This window comes from Electrona antarctica, assembly GCF_951216825.1.
Source record: "Electrona antarctica genome assembly, chromosome: 5".
NCBI lineage: Eukaryota > Metazoa > Chordata > Actinopteri > Myctophiformes > Myctophidae > Electrona > Electrona antarctica.
In genome coordinates, this window is record NC_136810.1 from 49,495,697 (window position 1) to 49,518,844 (window position 23,148).

Here is a 23,148-nt window from a genome sequence, read left to right on the forward strand (position 1 = left end):
AATATATGAATATAACACACAAACTAGCAAGAAAGGGGCATTCCGTTGAGTGCATGTCTTTTTTTTATATACATTTTGAGGACTTTAGTAGGCGTTATCATGGCTGGGGGATGTACTTACTTAAGGATAGTAACTCAAGGGCCAATCCAAAGAGTATAACCGACTGTACTGTTTATAGCCGGGGGGGGAAAAAATAATCAAACAGTTGTGCTTTGCTGCCTGCTGCTCACCATGCAGTATCTACAAGATGTGAACACACAGATCAGCTTCACGTCAGATCTATCCTGGAGGACGAAACATATGCTCTGGAAGCCTTCTTTAGGTTACAACAGAGATCAGCTTGATGTCAGATCTATCCTGGAGGCAGCAACATATACTCTGGAAGACTTATATGGGTTACACAACAGAGTATTCCGATTTCTCCTTTTGTGAAGCAGGTCAAACATAAAGTACACTACAGTATGTGTTTCTCAAAGTGTGTTGTGCAAGTCCAGGGGTGTCTAAGAACACTTTGATAACAGTTGTAATTCATCAATGTCACTTCAGTTTAACCACTTGACTTACTGTAGACCCTCTACACTTTGTGAAACGGACCAGAGTTGCACTGTACTTGGTGCAATAGTCTCTTCACCAAAAATAGCAGATCTACAAGCTCACAACATCGGCTATTTTTTGGTGAATGTTCCCCCCAGAATAGGGATGCTGGGGTTTAAAGGGGCATTCCACTCATTTTCAACATTTTACTATGTCATTAATATACCTTAGAGCTGTTGGAAATAATAAAAAAACGTCCCCCTATTATGTGTTTCCTAGAACTGGAGGTCTGAAAAAAATCATTAACATGGTGAATCACATCTTGATGATGTCATCAAGATGTGATTCACCATGTTAATGATTTATTTGTTAATGGTTTTTCTAGGAAACACAGAATGGGGGGGACTTTTTTATTGTTTCCACACAACAGCTCTAAGGTATATTAATGACATGGTAAAAAGTTGAAAATTAGTGGTATTCCCCTTTAAGTGGTTAAACACCATGTATGAAAGTTATTTTCAATCTGTCTTAATGTATTCTTTCTATATATTTTCCTTGTGACATTGCATCTTAGGGGGAAAGATTTACATATTTGACATAAATCTAACATGCTGTAAATGTAATTCAAGGGTCTCTCTCTCTCTCTCTCTCTCTCTCTCTCTCTCTCTCTCTCTCTCTCTCTCTCTCTCTCTCTCTCTCTCTCTCTCTCTCTCTCTCTCTCTCTCTCTCTCTCTCTCTCTCTCTCTCTCTCTCTCTCTCTCTCTCTCTCTCTCTCTCTCTCTCTCTCTCTCTCTCTCTCTCTCTCTCTCTCTCTCTCTCTCTCTCTCTCTCTCTCTGTAATTAGCACTAGGTAAAAGTGCACCACTATCTCTCTCTCTCTCTGTTTCTGGCACAACAGCGCCACTTTTGCCCCTACTGGTACTCATAGTCACACATATATAGTCACACACGTAGTCACATAGGTTAACACAGACATTGCTGTTCCTTGGAGTGGTTGCACCACTCAAAAAAAAAACACTTTGAGAACCACTATGGCATGAATTCTGCATTGCCCTGCCATGTTCTCAACGCGTCTCAACAGTTTGCATAGCGCATACATGAACATTCCTCTAACATGGTGTCCAGAACCACAGCTGTGACCTAAAAACAACCCCATTCAAATAAATAGAAGATGCTACTGCTACAGAATTCAGTCCTTTGGAAGTCAACTTCTGCCACAGTTGAGGCCATTTCATTTTTGTTCAGTGGCAGAACTAGGATTCAATACAGTCCTGTCGTATGAACACAAAGGGCTAACTCTGTCGTGCAGCAGTGTTTTTCAGATCTTTTGTCTGAACATCGCAAACAATATGCTTGCTATGCATTTATGTAACATTTGTAGGTAGTGTTTGCAAACATTCTTTTGTATTTTAACATTGTTTTACAGTATATAGAGCGTCGCAGTCCCGCCCCCTACCATGGCCCAGGAAATGAATCCCAATGCATTTTTCCCATAGACATTTCAAAAAGTATTTATTTAAAGACGGTTACGCCGCGGACAAAGCCAACTCGAGTCGTGACAACTCATGACAACACAAACAATATTTTGGACCAAACAAATAATTACAAAGAAGAAAAACAACAAAAAAAGTGTTGTAACCTGCCGTTTTTTTCTTCTTTCTAATTATTTGTTCGGCCCAAAAAATTGTGTTTGTTGTCATGATTTGTCACGACTCGAGTTGGCTTTGTCCGCGGCGTAAATGTCTTTAAATAAATACTTTCTTAAATGTCTATGAGGAAAATGAACGGAGAATCATTTCCTGGGCCATGGTAGGGGGCGGGACTGAGACGCTCTATTGTTATATGACAATGTAAGAATAGGATGGGGGGCGGACAATAAGCTTTTGTTTCGCTCTGCCCATTCTTGAACAAATGGTTGTTGTGTTGATGATGTATAGAGTTTTTATTTGTTCAGCATAAATAAAGATATGGCCATAGTACAAACAAAGTATAAACTAGAAAAAGTGCCCTTCTGGGCACAGGTCTCCACCAGGAGGATAGGACTGTGTGAGATGTTTGGCAAAATGTTTAGGAGTAATATAAATAAGTAATATGTTTGCCTTTGATGGCAATTGGATGATCTGAGGCATTTTGTTCCAAAAATGTGTTTTGCAAAAATGAACCTGTTGGTGGCGCTATAACAGGCCAATGTGAAAAGGGTGGGATATATTCCTCAGCCTAGTAAGAAAATGTGTGAAAGATTTGACGTAAATTGCATGCTGCGTTCATGATTTGAGGCTTTTGTTCAAAACGGGGCAATCTTGCAAACTGTGAAAGCCAATTATAGCCAATTAGGATGGAATATGAAATATCGGACAGATCCGACTTGAGCACATGACCATAGAGATACTGTGTAACGATTTATGAGATTTTTGGACAGAATCTGGAGGAGTAATATCCAAAAATGTGTTTTACAAAATTCGGCCTCCTGGTGGCGCTATAAAAGGCAGATGTGGAAAATGCAGGTCAAAGGTTTGTCCTTGGCCTCTAGGGAGTGTGCATGCAACGTTTCACGCAGATCGGTGCAGTTTTAGGTAAACAATGTGAAAAGCTGCCTCACGGTGGCGCTATAACAGGCGTTCTGGAAAATGCGGGGCAGAGGTTCATCGTTGGCATCCAGGGAGTGTGTGTGCAAAGTTTGGCATCGACCGGGTTAACGGTGCCGGAGATTAGCTGGTAACGGACGGACGGAAGGACGGACGGACGGACGGACGGACGGACGGACACACACACGGACGGAGTGCAAAACATACTCTCTCCCCATGCCTTCGGCCTGGTGGAGACAAAAAACATACTCTCTCCCCATGCCTTCGGCCTGGTGGAGACAAAAATGTGTTTTGGGATAGTTTGCACTGCAGTCAACAGGACAGTTCTGTCAGTGTGGAGGCCTGACTGCCCTTTTGGCTTTTTTGATTACAGGTTACAACTAGAAAAAGTGCCCTTCTGGGCACAGGTCTCCACCAGGAGGATAGGACCGTGTGAGATGTTTGGCAAAATGTTTAGGAGTAATATAAATAAGTAATATGTTTGCCTTTGATGGCAATTGGATGATTTGAGGCGTTTTGTTCCAAAAATGTGTTTTGCAAAAATCAACCTGTTGGTGGCGCTATAACAGGCCAATGTGAAAAGGGTGGGATATATTCCTCAGCCTAGTAAGAAAATGTGTGAAAGATTTGACGTAAATTGCATGCTGCGTTCATGATTTGAGGCTTTTGTTCAAAACGGGGCAATCTTGCAAACTGTGAAAGCCAATTATAGCCAATTAGGATGGAATATGAAATATCGGACAGATCCGACTTGAGCACATGACCATAGAGATACTGTGTAACGATTTTTGAGATGTTTGGACAGAATCTGGAGGAGTAATATCCAAAAATGTGTTTTACAAAATTCGGCCTCCTGGTGGCGCTATAAAAGGCAGATGTGGAAAATGCAGGTCAAAGGTTTGTCCTTGGCCTCTAGGGAGTGTGCATGCAACGTTTCACGCAGATCGGTGCAGTTTTAGGTAAACAATGTGAAAAGCTGCCTCATGGTGGCGCTATAACAGGCCGTTCTGGAAAATGCGGGGCAGAGGTTCATCGTTGGCATCCAGGGAGTGTGTGTGCAAAGTGTGGCATCGACCGGGTTAACGGTGCCGGAGATTAGCTGGTAACGGACGGACGGAAGGACGGACACACACACGGACGGACGGACACACACACGGACGGAGTGCAAAACATACTCTCTCCCCATGCCTTCGGCCTGGTGGAGACAATTACACTAGCATCACAATAAACCATTCGAGATGGTTAAAAGGTCATTATATTGATTTTGAAAGTAAATCTCATCTGCATGTACACTTTCCTCTCTGTCACGGGGCAGCCCGTTCCCTATGCACATAGACAATGATTGGGGAAAATTGCATACACTTGACTACATTTGCTTCCAATTAATTCAGTCGGCTTGGAAGTGTCGAGACAAGTTGTGCATTGTAAGCTTTTATCATTGACACCGTGAAATTGAAATGCATTGCTGAAGTGTACTACTAATGGTTTTAAATGTTAAACGTTTATTTATTGAACTGAAGTTTAATTGATTGTGTGCAATGTGGATCATCTTTCCCCGCTGCAGTGGCAATCCTGTTGATTGGGAAGGTGCCATGTGCTACTGCAGAGGAGGAGAGTGGTAAATGGTAAATGGTGCATTTATATAGCGCCTTTATCCAAGGCGCTTTACATTACACCCATTCACCCATCCACACACACATTCACACCATTACACCCATTCATACACTGATACAGGGGAAACCATGCAAGGCACCAACCAGCACATCCGGAGCAATTTGGGGTTCAGTGTCTTGCCCAAGGAACGAACGAACTGGCAACCTTGCGGTTACCATCCGGCCACTCTACCCCTGAGCCACCATCGCCGAGAGGTGTTTGATCCAAGAGAAATGTAATTTTGGCCTTGTGTTTGCTTTTTGTGAGTTAATTGAATTGCCAATAATTGCTGTGATGTGTTTTGGTATATATGTCTCAATCCCTATAAAAGGCAGCCTGCAGGTGATGAGAGTGAGTTAGATCTTGGGTGACCCCAGCCTGAGTGAGAGCTGCCAGGGCCCTTTGGAAGTAAGGATATGGCCTGTTACAGGCAGCTTCTCATCTATTTAGGTGTTGTTCCTTAGTGTTGTCTTCGAGTGTGTTTATGTTTGTACAACTGTTATTTTGGCCAGTCATATTTTTTCGTCTTTGTCTTTGCCGAGTCTGCACTGGACTACTGGTGTTGGAGAAGTTAATAAAACCACCAAAAGTGCATTGTCTAATTGTCTTTTTGGAGCCTTGACCGTTCGGCTATCACACTCTCCCCATCAATTCCTCCAGCAAAGCATCTTTTAAAGTGCATAATGAAATTTCTATTAAAAGGCCTTAATGGGTACAATGACTTGTTAAAGTACAATTAGTGTGCATCAGGCAGACCTGTGTGTCTACAGAAGCTACTGAGGAAGAAAATAATGTTCTTTTTCAGATTTAATATCATCTGTATGCACTGGCGTCTGGGCCTCAGGGGGAGGGATTGGGAAGTGCTGGCGTGAAGCAGACCGTATCCTTGTGTGCCAAGTATGTGTGCTTCTAGTTTTTTTATATGAATATATTCCTTGGCTTTATTTTTGCTTTATTAGATAGTATACTAGACAGACGGGAAACTGGGGGTTGAGAAAGGGGGGTCTACAGCTGGAATTGAACCAGGGATGTTGAGAATCTTGAGATGTAGTGAACACAGTCCAGTCGCCTAGTGTTACACCCCTTAATTCAATGGTTTAAGCACAATGAAAGAACAATGGCCTTTTATAATCATCTTACACATACATTTGACTTAAACAAACTACTTATAGGCTATAATATACTTATGACCCACCTATTTCCAACACATTTTGGTAGTCTAGGATGACTCAGGGTAACAGAGGGTTCACAAGTCCCCAAGACTCCCCATGCAGGACTTTTTTGTGTCATCCTTTTAGTCCAAATATATGACTGTAACCCATGCTGTTTGCATTTCTGTCTAATAGAGTATTCAATCAATCAATCAATCAATCAATCAAACCAAGTTCATTAGAACACCCATGGTAAAACAAGGGGGGGCACACTCTTCTTCAAAAACAATTCAAAGTTAAAAACACCAGTAAAATGCCATCAACTATGGCCCTGATTTTACATCTATCTACCATGAAAAAAAAAAAGTATCATCACTATGTTAGTTGTTACACTTCAGTATTAAAGTAGAATAATTCCTACAAGGTGGAACAGCTTGCTAATCAGCAACAAAGGATAATGTGTGGCTAATCCTGTGTACTCCATAACAAGTAAAGCCGTTTCAAGTAACCAGCATTGTCTACAACCCTCACTCTGTCAGGAACGGATGTTGAAACTCAGGATACATATAGATCGACATTTAATGAAGACTTTACAGAACATTTAAACAGTACACTACAATAAACATCACACTCACAATTTACAATAACACACGCAGGCACGACACTGAACACAAGAAACAACACAACACAAGAAAACTAACAAATAAACCCTCCTCAAAATAAACCAAACTGAACAGAACAGCAAACGGAACATATTCGGACAGATCAGTCCCTTGAGCTCGTTAGCCTACTCGGCTCAGCTGGCACTCGGGGCACAGGAGGATGGGGGGCAAAACATTTTGTGCTCTCAGTCTCAATAAAACTACCTTTATTATAAAGACCTTTATTGTGACTTCTTACCATTGTAAAAACTCATAATGGCATTACGGAAATAATACACGTTTTTTTTAATTGGAAATTACTGTGTTGCCTTGGGAAAGTTTAGGATCTTTAAGCAAAGATTAAAAGTGAATTTGCTTACTTTTCTGCTTGTCGTCTGCAACTTGTGCAAATCGTGAATTCCTCATGTTCATAAATTCACTCGTATCATTTGTTATTTGGACTTAACGATTAATGATGCTGTCAGTGATCTCCCCTGACGAAGCAGCAGTGACACAGCTTGAGCACATACAGTACTGTACAACATAATGAGTGTTCATCTAACTCTGGGAGTTAAAATGAACCGTCATGAGTCAATTCATGCACTCTCAGCCGGGGGCAGATTCACAAAAGAATTGCATGGCTTTTGCTTTAAAACTCAATATTTTGCAGTACAGAACAGTACAGTCTGTACTCTGCGGTCTAGAGAGAGGAAGAGGATAGGTTTTGTTTAAACTGTACCACTCAAAACAAAATAAACAACGTGGGAGGTTGGATCCAAAGGTTGCCAAGTTGTAGTCCAGTGGTTCCCAAACTTTTCAGTTCAAGACCCAAAAGAGATATAGACTAGACTTTTGCCCTCGATCCAAACTAGTGAAAATAGCAGATCTACAAACACACAATACGTCGCTTCGCAGATTCGTAGATCAGCTATTGTCACTACTTCTTAATTATACATTTTTTTTATTTATTGAATTTCGTTTGTGTGATTTAAAAACACTTTTTTTAAATGTAGGAAAAGAAAATGGGATTTTTTTACTGGAGTCGTGACCCACAAAAATTGCTCCGCGACCCACGAATGGGTCCCGATCCAGGTCTATACAGTATGTATGAATATCTTTCTCCAAAGGAAAAAACGAATACAAATTCGGGAAATTCAAAGTCGTTCCACACGGAACCCCGGGTTCAGTGCGTTGCGAGCAGCGGGGGAGTACTACTTACGCTCAGCGATGACGAAGGGGGGGTAGAGGAGGAAGTATCCCACCACCTCAGAGGTCAGCTGGTTGAGGAGGCCGCTGGAGATGGTCCCGTTGAGGATTCCAGCATCCTGGTTCCGCACCACGTACACCAGAGATACTGCCGGAGAGTCGGCCTCCTGGGACACACTCTGGATCTGAGAACATGCACGCACACACACACAGAGAGAGAGAGAGAGTGAGGTACACGCGCATATGTAAAATATGAACACTGGCAGACACATACATACACGCATACAGAAATTGTCCCCTCCCTAAATCGCCCTAAATTGATGCGTTAAACGGTTCCCGATATACAGTATAGTGTGACAGGTTCAATGACCAAAGCGTTTTAAGTCTGTAATAAGGCACGACGTCGCACTACAAAACAATGTGTCTGAGTCACCGTAATAAAAGATGGGAGACGGGAAGAGATATGAGGAATTCCAATCACATTTTCTCCACGAGCATAAATATTTGAGGGGGATGAATTATGAATGACCCCTATATCTGTCTGTTGGGCCTGCTGAGACCTAGTTTACGATTATGATGGTCTATGCGTGTATATGCTGCCGTCGTGGGAGCACCTCGACAGTCAGACAGAGGGTGGGGGTGGGGGGGATGAAGAGAGGGAGAGAGAGGCAGAAAGAAGACAGATGAGAAATGATAAGAAAACTGAAAGAGTACATACAGTATAGCACACTGGGATATTATGGCATTATACTGTATATGGGACATTGGGGAGGTTTGATGTGGCTGAAACAGATTTTAGCATGGTATCAATCATAACATGGTAATTAAAGCAATGCATCGCTATAATTCTACACCTACCGGTACAGTAAGCTCTCCTTTAGCATTTATGGCCACAAACACTGCCTAATGTTTGCTTTTTGCCATCAATAATGCAGTGCATTTGAATTCGTCTTTTTATTTTTATTGTTGGTCTGCTTTACAAAGATGCCAAATTATTCTATTTACAGTGGTGAATTAGCAATGAAACCAATATTTTCTCTCTTTTTTTCTTATAGGATGACACCAGTTTTAATAATTCAGCTACACTCAGTAGAGTGCATGTACACTTACGTATGTCTGTCTGGGGCATGTGAATGTGATGACAATGCTTTGGGGTTGTGAATGTGTAAGGGAAGGATCAGTAGGGGGAAGGGATATAATATAGGGTAGACACTGCTGTATGGAAACAAACGCCAACTCAAAGTCCAGACATAGCAAACACAGACCAGACTCCACAAGGGTCCGAGCTGACTCCCATTTTGGGCGGGAACCCCTTTTGGTGTTAGCATTATGTTATGCTTTAGCTATTGAAAAATAGCAGATCTACAAGCTCATAGCGCGCCACCGAGTGGCGCGCTATGAGCTATGTTTCTATGTACGACCGACATAGAAACATAGCTTTTTCAGAAAACTGTCAGGATGTAGAAGACATTTTTAGAATCTGATCTCAGATCAAAATGGTTTAAATGTAGTAGTGGACCTCAGAATACATCGGTCTATGCAAAGCTCGGTGTGGCCATGCGTCCGTAGCGTTCAGGTATTGTATCTGTGTTATGCATGACTGTTTTACACCAAACTGTATTGCAGTACAAAACTGCAGTTGACCTGTCTTTAGACATGGCAAATGTAATGAGCTATGCACGCCATTAACTCGCAATTGCTCAGAACGTATAGGACTTTAATACACAGTGATCAAAACTGATGTTGGTGTGACCAAGGGCGTCACTGAAAAAAAATATTTTTGCATGCATAGAATATAACCGTCTAGCGATGCCACACAAGTTATAAATTATTTATTTTAATATCAGCATTTAGGGGTAAAGGCAATAAAGGCAAAAGGGTAACGTCCTATATGTTCTGTGCTGTCTATTTTGTGAGTTTGTTATTATTTGGGGGGTTTAAAAGACTACGATTATGATTTGATATTGTTTGATTGACACGTGTCTGGAGTTGGACTGACGCCCATAAAGTAGAAGGAGGTTACCGGCCTGACAGGTAGACCTGCAGGGAGAGACAAACAAACAGGGAGTCTACGAGGGACCTGGATACATTTGTTCTTTAACATCTCCTTAAACAAGCTATAGCTAAAAGAACGATTGCGATCACGGTTCGGAGAGGCTCGAGACATTCTTCAGCAACGGGTGAGATCGTTCATCTTTTATTTATTTATTTCGACATCCCGCGAGGATCCGCGTTTTTGCTCTTCTTCTTTTGGAGTACATTCATTGGGATTACTATCGCTACGGGATGGATTAAGTTCGTTTGGATCATTCATTTTGCTTTGGAGGGAGTTTACGTTTCGGGAGGGAACTCGGGGAGTAACCGACTTTGTTTGGAAACACCACCACGGAACTACTCTAAACAATAAGCGTGAGACACGGACACTCGTTTCGGTTCACTCATTCATTCATTCAACTCGCTGTTTGACCTGTCTGTATAACTGTATTTTGACTCTTTGATTTGACGAGATAAAAGGTTACTAAACGTGAGCTTTGTTTCTGACTGTGCTTGCTGCTTGTTTATTTAGGCCATTTCATTACATTCAACTTTATCCATTGTGTCTTAAGGGGAGATCATTCACATCCCGTGATTTAAATAATTAGTAGCAGTGATAGAAATATCTGACCGTTACAACCGTACCAAAACGCAAGTTTGACGAGTTTGCATTTCAGTGGCTTGTGTGTCTACTGTTTCATGCCTGCAGTGTTGCAGGAATTTTGTAACTTGCTAGAACAGGGGTTCTCAAACCTTTTTGGCCCAGGCACCCGAGGGGAGAATTTTTTCCGAGTACCCCCCTCATCCTCGCAGCGCCGATAAGCTATATACAACAAATTCTATTTGCATTTAAAACCTTTCAAAGTCATTCAAGACCCATTTCACATTCTCACAACTTTTATTTAAGATGCTATCTTAGGTGACCTTCACACCAGAAAGCTTTACTGCGATTACAACGAATCCTGCTGCACATTGTCGGAAAGTGCGCTTCGTTTGGCAGGTGTGAAGCATCATTCGAATCCTAATGCGCATCAAAGAACCGCATTCTACTCCGACCAAAAACAGGGGTTTCGCTTCGCTTCCAATCGCACTTGATTACGATTCGGTGCAGGTGTGAATGCAATCCGCAGCAAATAAAGGAAATGAAGCAAACAATGTGGCGGGTGAGGAGCTAAACACAGTTGGAGACGGATAAGGCATATTGTACGCAGCGCAAAGATGTCCCGTTACCGTGGATAGACGTGGTCGAATGAGGAGACCGAAGCCCTGGTCGAAATGAGGACAAGTACATTAATCAATTGCTTAAGGAAACACATAAAAACACTGCAGTGTAGCCTACAGAATATTCTGTCTGTCTGTCTGTGCGTGCCGTAAACATGGAGTGCTGTCACTGTGTGGGGAATAGGGACTCATTTGCTCAGCCCAAAGGAACAGTGCGTGCGGAGGGAGGGAGGGAGAGAGAGAGAGAGAGAGAGAGAGAGAGAGAGAGAGAGAGAGAGAGAGGAGAGGTCCAGTCCCAGACGGCACGACACATGAGTATAATTATAACGTTATGAGTATAATAACGTTATGAGTATAATTTTAACACATAGATTTCACTGTGTAGGCTATAGTTTATGAATTGAACACATTGACACACGTTTCCAATTGCTGCGGTTATACAGTGCAGTGTGAAGGCAAACCGCAGCAAATTAAATATGCAAGAATCCCAACTTCTCCACCCATTCGCATCGAGTCTACCGAAGTATTAGGTGGGAATGTGACCTTAGTCAGGGGGGGAGGAAGTGGGGGGGGATAGCGTGTACCTCCACACGCGTTACACCACCCTCGTGAGACCCTTCACTGTCAGGTGAAAAGAAGATGGTGGCTTGACGGCCCGGGTTTCGGAGGGGACCCGGGGCTGTCTTCACCCTCCCAAAGACTTATTGTGGGGGTTGGCGGAGGTGGAGTGCTCGTAGAGAGGCTGGGGAATTGGGAATTGGTTTTACTAAATTGGGACTTCTTTTTCTTGTGTCTGGGAGGGGCATGATTTGCTCAACAACATAGTCTTTTCATCATTTGTCTGCCTGCCCTGAGATCTCTGAGATTAATATTATTGAAAATTGCAATAAAAAGATTTTGAAAGGAAAGATGCCATCTTAGAATAGATGTAGAGACCTATTTGACAGAAACAGAAACATAATGCAGTGATCTAACTGAAAGTTGCCGAGATCCCTTCACAACCAAGTGCACACTGGACTGACAGCACTGCTCAAGCAGCAACGTGAATAAATGATAGCGTATGCTTTATTAAACATCGCAGATTTATGTTGTGGAGAGACAACGATCAAAGGAACCGCTGCAGCATCCTTCCTTGATCTAACCAAAAGTGAATACAGGAGTGGTACACCTCTGTAGTCTGTAGCCTATACTAAAAGAGAATGCTGTCCATTCCAACGAGAATTCACTGAATCAAATAAGAACATGATGCAACGACGTAAGCCTATTATTCTAAGTCTCTTTGTAGTCTTCTTTCCTGTGTATCAGTCGTGATTTTAAGGCTGTTAAAATGACAGGAGAAATAATATATCTTCTGGGCTACAGCAGGTTAACACAATGTGATATATTAGGCCTACAGGTCGAATATATGACATCAAGGCATTTAATAACAAATGCTATTTTTGGCCAATGTTACTGAATTGCATTTTTATAGCGCTTTTCCAAGTGCTCAAAGCGCTTTACAATGGTTCATTCATTCATACATTGGGAGGTGAAGCGGCGAACAGTCGACGCCAGCGTCCTCACTTCCCACATTCACACACACCAATCGACCAATGGTGGCAAGCTTACACCGACCGACTCATTGGAGGCAATGTAGGGTTCAGTGTCTTGCCCAAGGACACTTCGACATGTGGACAGGAGGAGCCGGGATTCGAACCGCCGACCATTGGATCATTGGACGACCTGCTCTACCTGCTGAGCCACGGCCGCCCATGTTCGCCAGTGTTTGCCTATTATGACATGCAGAGAATAGGGATGGTAGAATCCATGTGGTTAAAGGTCTCTTGACATGCTGTGTTTCAAACATTTAAAGTCTTTATCATGCTCCTTCAAACGTGTATTCAAAGTTTTAACAGAAAAATCCACTCCAGTGAGTAATGGCATGTTTTTTTTCTCTCTGTGTTCTGAGGCTTTTCCAGATGCAATGAAAAAACCTTTGATTTGCCTGCGGGTGTCACTGTTGACGGATAGGGGAGGAGCTGGAGGAAAGGGTGTCGGATTAGTGGACGGTGACTCACCAGTCCACTGGCAAATCACAGCATGTTTCTGAGCGAAATTATTCAGTAAACCCCAAACCACAGAAAATCCACTGAATGTTCAAAGTTGTGTTTTTCTTTTTCTTTTTCTGGTGGGTGGGTGGGTAATTGAGGTCAGAAAACCTAAAAATGGATGTCATGAGACCTTCAAGTACAACATGTTATTTAGTTGTCTTCAGCGGTTCAGGCCGCTCCCACCTCCAGTTTTATACACATAACCGACAGAATGAAGGAACATACTCTATTTTGCAGTACCTGTCCAGAACCTTTGAACAGAGACTGGTCAACATAATGCATAGAACTATGGGATATTTCCAGGAACGCAGCCATTGCAGACCACAGTCGGTTGCCAGACCAAAAGAGGTACAGTAATGATGAACACATAGTTAGTACCTCAACAGCCAATCTGTTATAGGTTTCCAATACTTTGTCCTGGGCTTCCTCGAAGGCATTCTCCAGCCTCTGCTCCAACATCTGGGCAAAGCTGCAGGAGTAGATGTGGTCTGTTGGACCAACAAACCTCAACACTGGGGAGAAAATAAGAGTGGAACAGACAGTATCAGGGTGGTGCAGCGACCTGTGCTATTGACAACTACTCTAGCTGCTCACTTATTGTAAATTGCTCATTAAGAATTGTGGCTTTAACTTTGTCCCTGGCCTCTTGTAGACTCTCCAACATCTTACAATTTACAATAGCAGACGCTCTTAATCCAGAGCGATTTACAGTAAGCAAGAACAAAAAATAACCATGGTAATACATCAAATACATGAAAATAGTAATCATGAATCATACGTAAGCTAATTACCTAACAGTGGAATATCTATTAATGAAACTATGCGTATACACTATAGAGTGCTATGTCTACATAAAGTGGTATTCCAATGCACTCACTCTCTCTACCTGATAGGTCTCCTTTGCCAAATGGAAATAGCGACCCTGGTTGAGGTGCATTCACATTGTGTGCTACACAATTTTTTATTTTGAGTGACAATATTAAATATTAAGTCAATGATGAGAGGCACATGCTCCTGATATAGTACAGGAAATCTATGGAAAATACAGGATCAACCTCTAAGCATTAGTTTTGCATAAAAACACTCATTGGGCTAAATTTGGCCATAGCAACTTGCCCAAATGTGCTGACATCATCAGAGTTTGGCAAGTTGCTATGGCCAAATTTAGCCCAATGAGTGTTTTTATGCAAAACGAATGGATTCAGCATCATGAAAACCCCCTAGTTTGATATGTCACATGCTACTTAAAGCATAAGGACATTTAGAAAATATTGCCTTATAATATGTCAATGGTGGCCATACCGTACAGGCCATTTTCAACACTTTCCCCTCAGACAATTCCAGGCAACGTTTTTTCTGTTATTCAGGATATATTGAAGATGCAAAATCAGTTGAGTTTGGTTTTTTTGCAATTAGTTAGAGGTCAAATTACATTATTACTGGACTAATATGTCAGGATTCCAGTCTGTCTGTTCCTATTCACCCAATTGCCAGAGAAGATTGCAGCTTACAATGAGAAACCGACAAGACATAATCCTGGCACGTTGTATATCGTTGTGGTCTACACTGGTTGAAGGTTCCCAAACGACTCGAGTAAAAATCCCATTTTGTTTCCTACATTAAAAAAGATATATATATATTATAGGGTTGTGTAGATAAAAACGGATTAAAACGTTTTGGCACCCATTGTGTTAAGATGTTGTGTAAATAGCCGATCTACAAGCTTAGCTCGCAACTGCTATTTTCACTAGTTTGGGCCTGAATGTTTTGGGAACCACTGGTGTAGACTCTAGAGGAGTAATGTTGACTCCATAGAGGAATGAAAAACAGAAAAAGTATCAACATTTACATATCAGATTTTGGTGACATTATGGTATGAGACATTATGAGTTTAGGGCAGCCATAGCTTAGTGGGTAGAGAGGCCATTATGGTAATCAGAGTGTCACCGGTTTGCCTCTCGGCCTAAGTACTGTAAGTACATTTTATTTATAGATCACCATTCACGGACATCAGAGTCACAAAATGCTCCACAACAATAAAAGCAAAACATGTCAACAATAAAACAATAAAGCAAGGAGACAGAAAACAGAACAATCTGCACTGATGCAGTGTCGAGAAGTGTATCTGAGCAACAAAAAAAACTGCTCTTCAAGACCATCTGAGCGGCCATCAGCTGAGTGAAGCTGAAACAAAATTTCCTCCGCGACATTAATAAGGTTTACAAACAAAAGAAAAAGAGTTGAATTCGAGGCTTATGTTTTGGAAGAATAAAATCTCTTCTTCTACTGAATGATCAAGATCAAATAATTAATAATTCAGTATTACCACACAGGGAAAAGCTGTTAAAGTCTCTAGTTAGTTGAACAATGTGGCGGGACAAAACGTATTATCTTTTTTTAAATTATGGATGAATATAATTTTCCTGTTGACCATTTTAGTTTCAACATTTTGCAGAGTAAAATCTGCCTATCCTATTTTGGGCTTTTATTATCATGTGCTGAAATCTGATTGGGAGAAACATTTTGTGGTAATAAATGGGCTGCATTTAGCTTTACCCTGCACTCTCAGGAGTTCGTTTGGGCACTTGGTGTGATCGCTGAGTAAGGAGATAGAGAGGTGATGAGTAGGCCTATAGGAGGATTTCCATATTTGGTATGTGTTCTTCCATTTCGCTCATGTCACTCTCTTTTTTTGTCAGCTCTTGTCTGTTATTATTCTCAAGGTCACTTTGCTTCTGTTTCTGTCTCACCCTCTCTGTCAGTCTGTGCCCTTAAGGCGGTTTTATACTCGCAAGACAAGTGACTGTGCACATCATCCAGAATCCATCTATAAAATGAACATGAAATAGCCTTAAGCCATAGCCTACTGTTCTTTTCCCTCCTTTCGCACTCGCCCTCCATTTTGAATTGTGTCATTTGCTCAGTGGTATAAAGTATCTATAAGTACATTATTCAAGTACTGTACTAAGTACAATTTTGAGGTATTTTTACTTTACTGGAGTATTTCAGTATTTTACGTCTACTGGACTTTTACTTGTATTTCTATATTGCAGTATTGATACTTTTACTTAAGTAAAAATGTGAGCACTTCCATCATTGATAAAATTAACATAAAACAGCCGTAAGTCACGATAGCCTCCTGTTTTTGTTTTTTTTCCTTTCGCACTCCCTCCCCCCTCCATTTTCAACGATGTCATTTGATCCTACCACGCTCTTTGTGTTGCTCTGTTCTCCAAGCTGTTCTCACAGTGACCTTCTGTTACAGCACTGATTGATTTAATCTGACTGGAATCGGACACAGATAGTTAAGAAAAATAGCACGCAACACAACGCAAGAGAACGGAACGAGAACGGTAGCGAGAACGTCGACCCCCAGGACGTCTTCACCTGTCTTTTTATAAATATATTTTTTATCCCACGATTTTGTAACCCATTTTTCACCCCTGTGTCAATTATCTAATGTGATCCTGGGCTCTACACACCCTCCGCCAACCTAGTCCCCATATATGGGGGACATGGGGAGAGCAACGGACTTGAACTCATGCTTCCTTCATGCCTTCTTCACCTGTCTTGAGCTGCAGATGCACGCTTGGGACCGGCATCCAGGTTGCCACGGGAACCAGCACGGCTCTCACCAACGACGTGTGCTGCCTGATGTCTGACAGCAACTTGTCGAAGCCGTACACGTTAAGGGCCTCGACCACGATGGAGGAGATGTACACCGCCTTACCGCTCGCCACATAGTAGCCCAGAGTCACGTTATAGGGACTGCATTCATCTCGCTCCACCTAGGAGACAGAGAGAGAGAGAGGAGAGGAGGAGAGAGGAGGAAGAGAGACAGATAAGAGATACGAGAATACCGTAGATAAAGGCAAAACGACAGCCAGGGTAGGTTGTCTGTAATGTTCACTGTACTATAATGTGTAAACCCTGAGACGATGCATGATGATCAAATGGGGTTTAACGCATTCAGGCCTGACGTCGAAAAATTAAAAAAAAATGTTTTCTAAATCATGACAATTTTCTGAAAGATTTGAGGCACATTTTAACGATTTTTCAAAAATAGCAGACCTACAAGTTCATAGCGCGCCACTCGGTGGCGCGCTATGAGCTTGTAGATCTGCTATTTTTCAATAGCTAAATTATAACATAATGTTTAAAACACCAAAAGGGGTTCCCGCCCAAAATGGGTTAAAGTATTTCAGTTCTCTCTAGAATATGAGCAATTGTGGTTTCCCCGCATCCCAAATACAAATGGATCATATGGAGTCTATGAATATTTATAATCCGTTATTTCCCCAAATCTGCCCTGAGGGCAGAAATTCAGTAGCCCGTTAGCCCTGAACAGTCATGAATCTGACTAAACATGGTTGTGAAAGATTGAGATGAACAATTGCTGTGCGTCAAGGCTCGTATTTCTGGATACCGTACGTCGCCCACTCGCCGCTTACCCTCTCTACCCGAGAGAGCTAGGCTAGTTTCAGACTCTTGGAACAGCTGTTGCTCTTGTTGCTATGCTCTCCCATCCCTCCTCTCCCCTCCCCATCCCCACCTATCCTCTCCCATCCCTCCTCTCCTCTCCCCTCCCCATCCCCACCTCTCCTCTCCTCTCCCATCCCTCCTCTCCTCTCCCCTCCCCATCCCCACCTCTCCTCTCCCATCCCTCCTCTCCTCTCCCCATCCCCACCTCTCCTCTCCCCACCTCTCCTCTCCCCTCCCCATCCCCACCTCTCCTCTCCCCACCTCTCCCCTCCCCACCTCTCCTCTCCCAGCAGAATGCATATAAGCTCCGCTATATCCGTCATTCCTCTCACTGCTTTGATCACGTTACCTCATCCTTTCCTCATCCTTGCCGACAGAACTTCAACAAAATGCACGTGCTTATTTTCAGGAACTACAGTATACTTATAGCAGCCAAGTGTATGTTCTCTAAGGGCTGTCCACACCAAAGAACGATAACTATAAAGGAAACCAAGGAGGACAGTTTATGTCGGAAACTATCGTTTACGTTGTAAACTGTTTGCGTGTGAAGTTTGAGTGACAGGTTCTAGGGTTGCTGTTAAAAATGACGGTGGCTCCAAACGGATCGCCACAGTTTTGGTCATATCTCTGGAACGGAATGTCCAATCTGCTCAGTTTAACCCATTTTGGGGCGGGAACCCCTTTTGGTGTTTTAAACATTGTAATAATTTAGCTATTGAAAAATAGCAGATCTACAAGCTCATAGCGCGCCACCGAGTGGCGCGCTACGAGCTTGTAGGTCTGCTATTTTTGAAAAATCGTGAAAATATTTATTTCAGAAAACTGAAAACCTAAATAGATTAAAGCTTGTTGGATACATGACTTTGAGCACATTTGATTGGCGGGCCAGTCAAAATTGCGGGCCACACGACACAGGGGAAATACAGAGAGCAGTCACAGGCAGTCTTAAATAATCTCGGAGGCTCGTTAGCCAACTAAGCACTCCTGTAGGAAATCAAGAGTCCGGAGAGGGGAGGGGGCTGGGGAGCTCAGGAGGAATACACACTGACCAAAGTCTCACCACACAGGACAAGGGCACGTACAGTACACTGGGCAGTGGGCATGGGCAAGAGGCAGGCGGCGCAGGGGCAGAGTGTGACAATAACTGTATTGTTTTAAAAATGGTTCTAACTCAAGTGGATATAGCGGAGTCCACGCAACAACTATAGCAAAACAAACGACGTCCATTTTCAGAGCTATTTATTGAACGATAGAAACGCTGACAGTATCTAGTCATAGTTACAGTAATATGTGGACAGTTTATAGCGCCTATTTCCGTACGTAGATCTCTGCAGCTATTTCTCATGAATAACTTAAACCTATATAACTGAATAACTGAATGGCTGGAAAATGGAAATTGAGAGTTTACATAGTACACATAGTGCATGCATAAACTTATGATTATATCTGGTTTCAGTATTTATTTATGATGTATTTTCTCTATTATTAAAGGGACATTTCACCCCTTTTGCAACCAGATCTTATTTTAATGATGTTAGGGAGATATGAAACACTTTCCTGGGGTTTTTATGTGGGTTTTTAGATATTTTAGGTTTTCAAAGTGTCCATGCGGGGCTCCATGATGTCATGGACACTGGGCTCACTTCCTTCCTGGACTACAATTCCCATAATGCTTTGGTGCACTGCTCCTCCTTGTGGATAGGGGGAGGGCTGTCTTACTGAGACAACATAATGAATTGCATTTTTATAGCGCTTTTCCAAGTGCTCATAGCGCTTTACAATGGTTCATTCATTCATCATTGGGAGGTGAAGCGGCGAACAGTCGACGCCAGCGTCCTCACTTCCCACATTCACACACCAATGGTGGCGAGCTCACACCGACCAACTCATTGGAGGCAATGTAGGGTTCAGTGTCTTGCCCAAGGACACTTCGACATGTGGACAGGAGGAGCCGGGATTCGAACCGCCGACCCAGGGATCATTGGACGACCTGCTCTACCTCCTGAGCCACAGCCGCCCAACATGTAGTCCAGGAAGTAAGTGAGCCCATGCAGTGTCCATGGCGTGAATTCCGTTTGTGTCCGAGCATAGGCATGGTAACGCCCCGCCTGCCTGTGATTGGCCTACCGACACTGCCCGTCTTGACTGTCCTCCGACTCGGAGGACTATCCAGCATGGTGGGAAATAAATAATACAAGTTCAGTCAGACAACTCACGAATAGATTTACCAATATTTATTACAGAATGAGTAATGAGTGTGCATATGATATTTGACTTGGCGTTCGGCTCTGCTGGATTTTCTCCCTGCTCGGCACGATTAAGCACCAACATAAAACATTAAGAGCAGGGAGATAGATATACAATAACCCCCCATGGGGAACATAAATAGCAGAGCCCACCGGTGGTGCTGGGGTGGTGCTGGGAAAAAACATCACATACAACCAGGGACCATATGCAGAGGAAGGCAGGAAGAGCATAAGTAGCCCGCCCAATTGGTCAGCTGACTACCGCATCGGCGAATGACGTGAGGGACTTGCACACACTTGTACACCCACATAGTAATGCAGCATGTTAACCCCTTGAGTATAGTATGCGCCTTTGAGCATGGTATGAACCCCCTCGAGTATGTCTGACTGAACTAACTCCGCAAGCTATGTCTCATTAGTATGGTATGATACAAGAGAACGCTATTCTCTTCTACGCTTATTTTTGTAGAAGAGGCATACTAATATAGTTTATGCCGTTTGCTTTGATGGAATAATTGATTGAACATGCACGCCATAATATGATTTGATTTGGGTGTGTTCTAAAATAAAGTGTTTGTAGTTGATTATTGTGTAATTTACAATAATAATTAAATCAAAGCAAACGGAATAAACAATATTAGTTTGCCTCTTCTACAAAAATAAAACTTACAAGTTAGCGTTCTCTTGAACTTGTATCATACTACTTGTATTATTTCCCACCACGGAGAGTAACCTCGCATCAGACTATCCAGCATGGCCAAAGCATTTCCGGGGGTCCCCAGCCAAAAACGTTGAGAACCCCTGCCTTAGGGGACATATTGGATAGATTTTGTTTCAGGGGTAGGTAAAAAAGAAATCACAGTGTGAAGTGAGGGGCGCTCTTATCATCTTACAACATCGAGGACAAAAGAAACACAGACAAAACAAACATTAAACTCTGTCCATTGTCAATGGCGTTTTTAATGTTTGTCTAAGGAAAAACAAACATTAAACCTCCTCAAAAACTGTGGGTAGATTTTTTTCAGGGGTAGGTAAACAACAAACAAAAAAATGTGGGTAGATTTTTTCAAGGTTAGGTTAAAAAAAAAGGGCGGGTGAAATTATGTTTTCAGGGGATGACATTTTTGTTTTGTGGTATGAAGGAAAAACGGGGGTGTACCTACCCTTGAAAAAAATCTACCCACTGTATGTATTTGTATACCTACCCCTAAAATAAATCTACCCAATATGTCCCCTAAGGGCCGGGGCTCCGTATTATTGTGTTGAATTTGGATGAATTTCAATTGCAACGGCTAACCTCATTTGAAGATGAAAAAAATCCCATCCGTGTGAAGTGAGGAGCGCTCTTATCATTGTACATTATCATGACGTAAAATAGACACCGTCTATTTGCTCAGACACTATGACGTAAAGTTCTCCATTCATTGTCAATGGGAATTTAATGTTTGTGTAGGACAAAGTTTGGGGACACACACCAAAATCTGGATATAGGAGGGGCTAGTGCCCCTCAAAAATAGCCAATCTACTGTACAATTTCACAACATATTGCATTGTGATGCATGGTGTGTGCTTGTATATTGTTGGCCATTGCTGAAACTTTTCCCCATAATAGGTATGCTAGGGTTGAAGTGGCTAAAAAATAAACTGATAAAAATAGAAGGGGAAAAAAACACAGACAAAACATGACGAGGAGAGGCAGGGAAGAGAGAGATGGCACAAGAAAGGCAGGGGGAGAGGGGGAGAGGCAGGGAAGAGAGAGAGGGAGAGGTAGGATGGCACAAGAAAGGCAGGGGGAGAGGCAGGGGGAGAGGGGGAGAGGCAGGGGGAGAGGTAGAGAGGCAGGGGGAGAGGCAGAGAGGCAGGCTGGCACAAAGGGCACACAAACATTCAAACGGAGACAGGCAGGCTGGCAGGAAATCGATAGACACACCGAGGCAGCCAACAGATAGCAGGTTAGAGATGGAGAACTTGACGTGTAAAGTAAGGAGACTGAGGTGTGTGCGTGCGCACGTGTGTATGTGCGTGTGTGTGTGTGTGTGAGACAGAGAGGCGAGTGGCAGGAAGAAGGAAAAGTGCTACATGAGGACAAATAAAGGCAGTCAAAAAAGTGAAAGCAGTACAATGAAGTCAATTTTTATCTATTCTCTATTTATCTTGTTGAAGAGCCAATAAATTATGCAGGCTGTGTGTCTGTCTGTCTGTCTGTCTGTCTGTCTGTCTGTCTGTCTGTCTGTCTGTCTGTCTGTCTGTCTGTCTGTCTGTCTGTCTGCCTGCCTGCCTGCCTGCCTGCCTGCGTGTTAGCCTATCTAAGCTAATACCTATTAACTATTCAACTGGTAATTTCTATTCAGAGTCAAGTGTTTCTACAATAGTCACCTCATGCTTTCATACTGTACTTTAGCTAGGAGGTAAATGAGGGAGGGAGGCAATTAAGGTGGGATGAATGTTGAAGATAACATAACTCAGAGGAAAAAGATCGTTTTTTGAATTTGTTTGAAATAAAATTTCAGATTCTACAGCTTGGTAGGCTGCAGATAACCAACACACCAACATAGCCAACGCAAAATGTATGCTTTATCAACAACCAATATGTGGCCCATACATTGGTACATCCCTAAAATGTACAGTATAGTTTCAGTTAGTTAGTATCGTTTATTGTTTTTATTGTAGTTTTTATTTAGTTCAGGTAGTTTAGTTTTGGTTATTTCTTTGTTAGCTCTAATGACCTTGATGAGAACAACTGACCTGTGCGTGGGCATGGCTGTCGTTCAGGGCTCTCTGTAGGGCGTGGCTCAGACCTTTAGCCAGGTTCTGTTTCAGGATCAGGTCCAGTCGGTTCCTACGCAGCTGGATGGAAAGAACTGGAGAAGGAGAAATAAAGAAAAAGCTTTATGTAACGACCTATTGTAACTCAATTCAAACTGGTCGCGATTAAATCGCAATTTGAGTTGTGATGCAACAGCGTAAAAAACAAAACAATATTTCCGTGCTCGGACGGATCCAGCCAGCCAGCTAGCCAGGGACACACATTGCTGGGCAATGGAGTGGCTGGCACCACTCAAAAAAGAGAGAATTTATCAAAAAAAGTTTTCAGACATTTGCTATACTGTATTGAAGAGGATAAGAGAAGAAATTTAAAAGAGAAATATAGATTTGTGTAAGAGAGAAAACTAAATTGTATGGAAAAAAAATCATGAAAAATCCTATCGTGAACCTAGTATCGTGATTCGAAATTGTATCATGAGTTGATTACATGGCTAATGAGCTTGATGCACACACACAGCTCCCCCCTTGACACAACATGG

The 23,148-nt window shown here is 42.4% G+C and overlaps 1 protein-coding gene across 4 annotated transcripts in view; it reads right to left on the reverse strand.

Moving 5' to 3' along the window:
- Positions 1 to 23,148, reverse strand: part of kiaa1549la (KIAA1549-like a) — a 154,632-nt gene that overhangs the window by 71,622 nt on the left and 59,862 nt on the right. For all 4 annotated transcript variants that reach the window (XM_079500653.1, XM_079500652.1, XM_079500651.1 and 1 more), the window contains 4 exons: positions 22,589 to 22,704; positions 16,681 to 16,903; positions 13,494 to 13,627; positions 7,784 to 7,955 (listed from right to left, as the gene is read on the reverse strand). In XM_079500653.1, coding sequence (XP_079356779.1) covers positions 7,784 to 7,955; positions 13,494 to 13,627; positions 16,681 to 16,903; positions 22,589 to 22,704 — 645 coding nt within the window. The remainder of the gene's footprint in view (positions 1 to 7,783; positions 7,956 to 13,493; positions 13,628 to 16,680; positions 16,904 to 22,588; positions 22,705 to 23,148) is intronic.